General features: G+C 35.4%; 1 protein-coding gene across 1 annotated transcript; it reads right to left on the reverse strand.

Moving 5' to 3' along the window:
• Window positions 1–1,166: 1,166 nt before the first annotated feature.
• LOC111703270 (Y-box factor homolog) lies at window positions 1,167–5,089 on the reverse strand. The gene is made up of 4 exons (XM_023475163.1): window positions 4,978–5,089; window positions 4,540–4,793; window positions 3,040–3,164; window positions 1,167–2,518 (listed from the first exon to the last, which is right to left on the reverse strand). Exons 2-4 carry the CDS (start codon window positions 4,765–4,767, stop codon window positions 2,041–2,043), a joined length of 831 nt encoding a protein of 276 aa, XP_023330931.1. The 5' UTR covers window positions 4,768–4,793; window positions 4,978–5,089; the 3' UTR covers window positions 1,167–2,040.
• Window positions 5,090–10,177: the final 5,088 nt, after the last annotated feature.

Here is a 10,177-nt window from a genome sequence, read left to right on the forward strand (position 1 = left end):
AACTTTTTTGTTTATTTAGCTTTTACCAATTATGGGATTTTTTAGTCTTGGCCAGGGAATTTATAATAAAAACTGTAATACAAAAACTTAAGCCCAGTTCTTTTGAGGCGAAAAGACTCAAAGGAACGGATTTTTTGCCATCAAAATTATATTTGAAGAATTATTTAAAAAGACGATATCGAATTCGTCACTGAATTCCCATGTTTTTTGGGACACCCTGTATTTCAAACTAATGGAAAATTGTGTTTACGGTAAAACGAATCAAGATAGAGATCAATAAAATCCAAATAATAATTTATGACAAGTTATGCAAATAACAGTCCACAGACTTTTTCTACCAACTCCACAGCTAGGACGGAGACGACGGAAATTTAGTCAGAGTTTGTTTGGAATATTTCTGATATAATATATTTGGTTCCTTCTAATAGGGACTAGGTTAGTGTCCCCTTTTAATTTATTTATCTCACAATTGTACATGATTATCATCAGTTTTCAAACCAACATGGATATCAACGGACATGCCACCATAGTTACTCATCAATGCAGGCCAGGGCCACTCAAAATTTCGTTTACTGATCCTTCAAGACTCGAAGACCAGATTCAACCTCGCGGATTTCCACAGATCAGGTAGTCATAGATGGATCATTAACGCGGACCGCCCTGCCTTTCTAACTGTATATTTTGAGTTAATCAATCAATCGAGCTGTACAATTTGGCTAGTTGTATATTCCCAGTGTGTCCAGCGAGCCCAGCATGGTTCCGGGGATGGAACATGGCAGAACTTATTAACAGTATAATTATGGAAATGCAAAAATATGTTCGTTCTTTAGGCTCATTGTGCTATTTTTCGTGAACAAATTGGCACGTATAAACTTGTCAGGCGCCCGGACGCGTCAACCCTGCATCTATATCTACCTGATCTATGCGAATATTATATTTCAAGAATTTTAGGTCTCATTCTTTGTTAGTAACCCTGTATAAAATATAATCCGAGCCCGAATCGTGTCATCCGTACTTTTTGAAAACCTATGACGTCTTCACTTACATGGTTCCCAAGATATTTAATTTCTAACAGTTTCTAAAACAAATTCAAAATATGTTCTTTATTTCTAGACGTTCTTCGCTTCATACTAATCTTTTCACTCTCTATCAGGATAAAGGCCACATTGCAGTTTATATTTATTTTTATTTTAAAAATTTGTTGGTGCCAAATTCTTATTTTTGGATTTCATATAAAACCTGTTGTTAAGTTTAATAATTACATGTTATGCAGGCCATAAGAGAATCGTCTCATGGAACACAGAGACCAATCCATCCTGAGCACTGAGCAGGGAGACATGTCTTTGATGTTAGTTCCATGAAAACTTTAACTCCTAGTACCCACATTTATCCCATGGGTAGGACAACAGTGGCTTTTGTGTCGTCTAGAAAAATTTTGGTGCAATTATTGTTGTTCATCCATAGCGTGGAATGAAACTAGTTATAAAATGTTGTTTACAGTCCACAAAAGTCAAGTCGTCCAAATACTGGTTTTAGATCAGATGGAATAGCATACTTCACAAACTTATTCTAATACATGTTTTAAAGATTTACAATGATTACAGCAGATTCTGTGATTTTTAAACTGACCCGGAGAATGCTGCATAAACGAATACATGCTTTACATAGATGATTTCAATCTATTAACGATGGAACAAATGAAGAACGGAGCTAAACAGATTTTGTGTCAGCTCCGTCCTACAAGAAATACCCATGGGATCTTAGGGACAGTTTCAAGGTTGGTTTTAAGACCAGGAAAGCTTGGAACCGAGGTGAGGCAAGCTTAAGATGGATTAACGTGGGATTAATTAAAGTTTGTTTTTAACCTGAGTCTAAAGTGAATCTACTTGAGATTGTAAAGTAAAGTCTGGGCTGGTGAAAAACCTTGAAACTATCCCAGACAGATTTTGAACGATGTAACACACTAGATCTCATTTTCAATGACACGATCATCCGAGAAGGGCAGGGATCGTGGAACCTGATCTACCTACGGCGCAGGGTTTAGGCACTGCTCTCACCGCCTTCGTTTCCACCAACCCCGGCACCACGTCCACGACCACGACCGCGGAATCCACCGCGTCCACCACGGAATCCGGTTCCACGGGAAGATCCGCGGAACCCGCCGGGACCTCCTCGATATCCGCCGCGGAATCCTCCGCGGAATCCTCCACGTCCGCGAGATCTTCCCCTGTATCCGCCACGACCACGGCCCCGTCCTCTTCCTCCCTCCTGATCCGCTTCATCTCCGCCATCTTCACCAGACTCCGCCTGTCCTCCCTCCTCTTCATCACTACGACGAGCTCCGCCACGACGAACATACCTGGGACGGTATCTTCTGTATCCTCCACGACTTCTACCACGTCCACGTCCTCGACCACCTTCATCTCCTTCTCCTCCTTCTCCTTCCTCCTCTACCCCATTCTCCTCTCCTTCTCCTCCGGAACCTCCCTCGGATTTTCCTCCACGTCCTCTGCCGCGACTAAACATTTAAAAATTCACTCTTTAATTTAATAAATATTGAAGGGGTTTGAAAATTTACTTTAAAGAACTTTATTGATTTTAGATGATCTAGGGAAAATAAAAATAGGACATCAATAGCCAAGTATATTTATTTGCTCCTTATTGATTCTTCTATTACCCTAAACCCATTTATTTCCCCAATTCAGCGCATAAATCCTTAAANGGTCGCGTCGCCACCACTCAATAGAAACGTGGAAACAAATTCAAGAATTAAAAAAGAATTAAATACAAAAATATATAGTTCGAATTGTCCTTAATATCCAATTCGAAGTCCCTAATTATTCGGAATAAGAACATTTTCGCGGGAGAAATTTGAAGCTTAGAGGACACGATGAAAATAAGGTAAGAGCAGCCAACCTTTCTGGAAATTTTAGCATCAATAAGTGAAGGGGTGCTGATTAATATTGAAGAAAGTTTGTGTGCCGGGGGGGAGGGGGTCGTCTATCCATATGTATCGACGAGCTAAATCCGAATACAAACCTGCGGAATCCACCTCTACGACGATCAGCGGCATAGGGAGATCCTTTCACGGGTACACCCTCAGGACCAGATACGTTAGACGCTTCGTTTCCTTTTTCTCCGATAACAACATCGAACTCAACTACCTAAGCAAGAGCGGTTGAAATAAAGATCTATCAAGAAACTTTATTAGATATCAATTATTTTCAATCCAATCCAATATTACTCTACACAAATTCACACCATCATTATTCCTATATTTGTTTTCATCTAAATCAACATTTATGTATGCATTATCTTCAACAATAACGTATTCAATATCTGTTATACTTCATACACTTAACAAAACCATTTTTTTGCAATTGAGGTTTCGTAAATATATTGACAAAGGCAAAGCTTTTAAGGGTCACTTGAAATTATTTAATAGGATTAAAATATTGCCAAGTTTCACACTCTCTAATTTAAACTTTTTGTAACTGGAAGCAACCAATTGAGTGTAGTATAATTGTTCTCATACTTACCAAAAACCTAAAAAGTAAAAACTAAGGCAAAAATATACGCAATTATTCGTAAAAATACGTTTCTGGAAAATTTAAGCCCTTATATGCAGGTTTTTATAAAGATCTATTTAAATTTATTTTCCCTGTTTGTCCGTTTGTTTGTCCTTATATTCCTTATCTTGAAATATACTGGGTTTAATTTCAAGTTACAGTTCAAGTCCAGTTTCGGTTACATTTAATGACAAACCACCACTATGCATCAGTGCATAAGTACAGCCACCGAACCTGAGCTTACTGTTATAAGAATTTGGTGTATGCTAATTACAAAATTTACTTATGGCCTTATATAGTTGAAATAAATGGTTTACAGGCTTTATTTTTGGCCNCTGCAGATATAAAGGGATTGTCTGCCGCCACATACTCACTGTACAGGAAATACAGTTACAATCTATACCTACACCAAGAGAGGGAGTAGGGATCAGAGGGGGGTCGAATAACGTCATTGTTTGAAAGAAATGCATGGTACGTCCTAGAATACGATTTTAGCCCCCCCGCCTCCTGTAAATTTTGTACCTAAATTTTAGCTTTATCATTTATTACTTAAAAATATTTATGTATTATTTTAGGGGTAAGTTTGGATCTGGGCCAAGTGCTGCGACTTAGGGCCGAGCGTCGTGCCCGGACTTACTTTTAAATTCAACAAAAATCAACAAAACTAGTATATATATTTAGGGTTAGGTTAGGTTAAGATACGTTCTGGGTCAAGCGCTGCGGCTAGGACAGGCTAGGGGGCCGAGCGCTGCGGCCACAAAACAAACTTTACCCATGAGAATCTTCTTAAAAACTACCTAAAAAGTAAAAACCAATTAAAATATTATGTTCATAATTTTTAGGAGGGGGGGGGCCAAAAATCGTACACTAGGAAATAACCGAAATGCATATGACTAGCTATGACCTCTACAATCAAAATTCCCTTTCAGAAACCCATCTTTAATTAAATGTTTAAAGTGAGAAGACGTACCTCTCCGTCCCCCACGGACCTGACCGCCTTCTTGGGGTTGTTCTTCACGATGGCAGTCTGGTGAACGAACACATCCTCCTTAGTGTCGTTCCTGTTGATGAAACCGTATCCTGACTTTACGTTGAACCACTTCACGGTTCCGGTCACCTTAGTGGCAATGACCTCCTTGGCGGCTTCTTCTTTATCCCCAGCCTGCTGTTGTTCGGGCTGGGTCTCCGGGTCAGTCATGATGTTAATGTGGTCTGGATGTTGACCTGAAATATTTGTTTAAGTGTATAAATTCGTCCGAGTTTGAAATCGATAATTACTCGAAGATCGAATCATTGAAATAATAAACGAATCAATTTATAGTAAAATAAGGGAATAGATTTATAGAAAATGGTTGATTTATTAATATATCTTGACGAATTTATCGCGTAAAAAAGGAATTTCTCTTACCAACTTTTTCCCACGTCTGTTGTTAAGATGGCGTTAAACCTCGTGAAGTACCGATGGAAATCCAATAAGTATTCATTTGCTATTTGAACGGGCCCTGGACCAGCATCGGTGTTATCTTAGGCGAAATACGGTCAAATTTCAGGGGGATGGGGAGGGGAGAGGGAGGGGAGAGGAGAGAGGCAGCGGCGTAAATCCTGGGGGTAATTACCCCCCCTGGAATCCTGCACTCCCAGTAGAGTGAAAATAATAAAACTTGAAGAAATTCTTTAAAAGTTTTTTTTTGGAGGAAGAGTTGTTATACTTTGTTTTTGTTTTTAAAGAAGGTTGATTTTAAAATGGAATATCTTTAAAATACTTCAGATATTTCAGATTTTAAGTCAACATATATTCTAAATGATTCTAAATTCTAAAGTAGTTAGTAATGTCATTACAATTAGATATTTTTTTAATAGAAAAAAGAGATGGGCAATGAAGAATACAAATTTACTTTTCAATAATGTCATTTCAATATTAGATTTATTTAAGATCTTAACATACCACATTGACGACAAGAAAATTTTAGAAATGAGAAATTAGAATTATATAAACATAAGACAATATTTTTTCAAAGTTTTGCAGAGTATACCTTTTCTAAATATTTAAAAAAGTAATCTTTTTCCTCTTAGAGTAAAGTATTTTTTAAGTTGCTTAAAATAAATTCAGTTATTTACAGATCTTCATTTGATGGAGTTTGCAAATGCCAGAAATGAGTGGAAAATGCAAATCAAAACCAAAAACATTAAATTGATATACATCATGATATTTTGCTAGGGAGGGGATTCAAAAAAATTCTAGGGGGGTAAAAAATAGCCTAAAATAATGGCTGATGATTGATGAAAACAAAAAATTTTCCAATCGCTTTATATTTGCAACCTGACAGTGTACACCTCTGATTTGTCAAACTAAAATTATTTGAACTATCCTTTCAGAAATAAAAGTTTGAGATATCTTTAATGTGTGTATACAACTATGGTCTGCATGAGCGAGGGAAGGCAACCTCCCCCGCACAGCTTCCGAACCTCATTTTACCTATTTACGGCAGTGCGAGTCCCCAGAGTACTTCCATTTATAATCGAAAATTTCTACTTTAAACGGGACTAATTTTATTATTTAAGCACAGTAGTCGATCTATAGCACTATCCTTAACATTTGCAAATAATATTTTTTTTTCACAATCAAAATTCGGAGAGAAACGCAAAATCTTTGCGCATCAGTTTGGCGCGAAAAAACAACAATTTGCGCAATCATTCATAAAAGTCATTTCGCGCAAAATTGTCCTTTTCCGTTTTTGCGAAACTCAAGTTTTGCGCAATTCTGCAACTAGAGTTTTGCGCAATTCCGCATTTTTGTAAAAATCAAACGCCATGGTGACGGTGTGTGTTTCCTAGAATTCAATTCTTCCAGTGCTGAAAGGTTTTGTAACAAAATCCGAAACATATTGTCCAGTAAAAGCCTCGACAATTTTAGTTTTGGACATGCATATTTCCTAAAAGTGGATTCTTCAGGCATTGGTTACTTTCTTGCATTATTTTATATGAGATTAAAAAGATTTCAGTAATTTGATTCAAAAAATTTAAGAATATAATTCATACTTGATTAGGCAAAGCTTTTAAATCCTTTAACCCATTAAAAGTGGACTTAATACTTCATTTTTACTAGTGGACAGGATGAGACTGATATTTTTTGTTCTTTCAATGCTTGTAATTATTTTCGTTGTAGATGTAGAATGCGAGTACGCTAACACAAAAATCAAAACACTGTAAAGGTTTATTGAAAATATCTTTTAATGGAGATAGATATTACTTTGCTCAGTGTGAGATAATTTTTAGTTAACAGGCAGCCCAACCTTTTAGTATTTTAACTCATCATGAAATGCAGTCAGTAAATCAGCGAATTGAATCTAAGATTCATCTAAAGTAAACTATGCCTTATTTCTCAGTTTTTGTTGACCAAACCAATCTGAAAACAAATTGAAAATTTAGTTTAAGTCAATACAGATGCTATGAAACTCTTTAGATGTAAAAAATTGTGTTAAAAATGCATTAAATTAAAATTTCAGAAAACAAGATTTTACAGTGATAACCAGTTGAGGTGGTGGAGATTAGAGCTGGGCAAAGTTCCATTAATGAAATGGAAATTTTCAAAAATTAACAGAACAAATGGCAAAAACTGTAAATCTTTAAATCATTAATAAAATGGATTAGCCGTTTTTGAAGAACTAAAAAGCGAAAAATGGTAAATTTTGTTATTTTATAATTAAAATTGCATGAAATTTTTATAAAAAATTTTAATTTTTACTCATTTTGATATTTTCAAATGTTGTCTTCTGTGTTTATAAACTGTTAACAAAATTTTTTGCACTATTCGCGCCAATAAAACTGTAATATACCATTAACAGCTGTGCCGTTAATGATTTTTTTTATCATTAACACCATTGATTTTGTAATAACGGTACCATTAATGGCTAGAGCCGTTAACAGTTGTTGAAAAATTTTCAGTTAACTCTGTTAATAAAATTGAGATTGTTAACCAACGGTAATTATTAAAAAACACAGAAAATGCCCTTATCGGAAGAATATTCTGTTCTTACCTTTAAAATTAACGGCTAACTGAAATTTTTATTTTTTAATGGTTGGAACTAACCATTGACGAAACGGCTAGAAAAAGTTGGAACATACCCAGCCATAGTGGAGATTACCAATTGAGGTGGTGGAGATTACCAATTGAGGAGTGCGCATGCCGCAAAACACGTTTGGGTTGTGGTGATTACTAAGTGAGGACTTCTGCACTCTCCCCCTGCCAAAGGAGGCAGATAACCCATCCCTGTATAAACACAAACCATACAAATGGTAATAACGGAATCTCAGGAAATAAGGATATTTGAAAAAAAGGATAGATTTTTAATTATTTACAACTACTTTACAAGGAAAAAAAGGGAAATTACTTGACCAAGGGTTCCCAAGACCAATGTTGTCTACAAAACATTTAGAACGCAGCAAGGGGTGTTTTGAAGACAAAATTGGTTGAGAGAACCCGTGGTTAAAATTAAGTAAAACTTTTAATTTCCCGAAAAAGTAGTTGCACATAATTTTAACGTCTGTTAGATGAAAATGCGCGAATGTTTTCCCGAAAACTGCGCATGAACAGGTGTTTAACTTACATAATTTTGTCCCAAGAGACGTTAAGTAACAGCTAACCTCCCTCTGTTGGGGGAATCATAGGTCGGTAATGTTGGTGAAAAGGAAGTAAAATATTAAATTATTCAAATTTTATAACATTTATTATAGGGTTTTCATCGAACTTTTGGTTGAACGAAATTCTCGAAAATTTGTTCATTTTTGTTAATGATATTCGCGAATTTCGATGTACTTTCAAAGAAATTTTTGACCTAATCTTCATGAAAATTTTGGCCATTTTCGTGAAATTTTTGTTAAATTTTCGTTCAATAAAAATAGATTTTTGATTTTCATGATATTTAATGAAACCAGCAAATAATCACAGGAAAACAATAATATACCATTATACCATAAAATAAATTGTTTATGAGTGATTTTCTGCATTTCTATTTTCACGTCTGTTTGTTAGTGTTAAGTGTTGAATCTTGAATATACATATGGTTACGCTTGAAAGATGAGACTTAAATGACAACCTGAAAATCCCTATCATTCGCCCCCCTCCCTCTGTGTTTTTTTTCTAAATAACTTAAAAACGTTTTGCATTAGAATGCTGAAATTTCTTCACTTTTTCAATATCATGGTTGTAAACAAATTTTGGCAAATTTTGTTTGAAACAGAAATGCTTAATAACCTTTTTATTAATTTTTACTTTTTACTAATGTAAAAATCTTATTTTTCAATGAATGTATGTCAATTATGAAAAAAATTATGTTTCTAATTGTCCCTTGAATATATTTCTTTACAAAACCTGCTAACTATAAGAACAGGAATGTAATTACAGAATACCAATGTCCGGAGAAGCAGCATGCAAACCTTTTTAAGTCAGGGTTGAGACTTTTGTGTGGAGATTTTTGATCTTGATATCCAATGTGTGCACTTCTGATTTAGAGGATAAATTAAAGTTAACCCCTAAATTAAAGTTAACCCTGCAGAGTATGATCATATACCAATGGATATCCAATTTAGCAAAATCCGCAGGTCTGCATAAATTGGATTAGAGATGAATATTTGAAGATTCACAGCAAAAAAAGTTCTGATTTCTGGTATTATTAATTATTAATACAAAACATATATTTGTTCTTTCCTCAAAGCTTTACAATAAAAGGATTTATGCAATTAACAAAAAAACATATTAGATTTCAGGTGAAATTTTCTTTAGTTTGACATGGTTGACTTGGTGGCGGTGATTACTTTTTGAGAAACTCTGGACTCCCTCCCTCTACCCACAAAGAATGAGACTGTAAAGACGACTCAAAACTCAAAAAATATGAGAATGTAAAGCTTTATTTTTAGTTTCTGCATTCAATTGAGTATTTTAATGGTTTAATAACTAATTAAGCACAGAAATAAAGCCGTTTTTGCCTACAAGGAACCCATAAATGCAAGAAAACGGAATAAACAAATTCCGTAAAAAAGTCTCTGGAGTCTCATCCTTCGTGCAGGTAACCCGTATATATGCCTTCAGAATTAATTTTATGTTTAAGCAAAAGGCACTGATTACTCAAACTTTCTTGTCCCTATATCTTTGCAACCTGTTGGTGCATAAGCCTTGATATTTTAAACATATATGTTAAGTCAACTAAGAATAAAAATTTAAAATTTTTCTGGAGGATTACACCCATGCACATATACAGGGGGGATCAGTATTCCTCTTGCCACCCCCCTTGGATTTATGGGCAAAGGCCTTAGAAACCAGAACTCATCCTTAGGACGTCAATAATTACCAATGGGACGTCCAGCGACGTCGTATTTTAGGTGTTGAGGACGTGTTGAGGACGTTTAATGCAAGGATTCTTACGTCCTCACAACCTAATTTTCAAAGTCGAAATGACGTCACTTTGGACGTTAATGACCAAACTTTTGACGTCCAAATGACCAAACTTTTGATGTCCAAATGACCAAACTAGATATTTATTTATCCTATTTATTAACCACTGAGCAGAGCCTAATTTATTCTATTAGTACTGCTACACTCCTCCCCCCCC

The sequence above is a fragment of the Eurytemora carolleeae genome, unplaced genomic scaffold (assembly GCF_000591075.1).
Source record: "Eurytemora carolleeae unplaced genomic scaffold, Eaff_2.0 scaffold545, whole genome shotgun sequence".
NCBI classification, from domain to species: Eukaryota; Metazoa; Arthropoda; class Copepoda; order Calanoida; family Temoridae; genus Eurytemora; species Eurytemora carolleeae.

Bases quoted from the DNA above. Each gene is read 5' to 3' on its own strand.
- LOC111703270 (XM_023475163.1), bottom strand. From the start codon at position 4,767: ATGACTGACCCGGAGACCCAGCCCGAACAACAGCAGGCTGGGGATAAA. The intron at 3,165-4,539 runs GTACGTCTTCTC...GCTCTTGCTTAG, and splicing joins GGTCCGTGGGGGACGGAGAG to GTAGTTGAGTTCGATGTTGT. The intron at 2,519-3,039 runs GTTTGTATTCGG...TTAAATGTTTAG, and splicing joins CGTAGAGGTGGATTCCGCAG to TCGCGGCAGAGGACGTGGAG.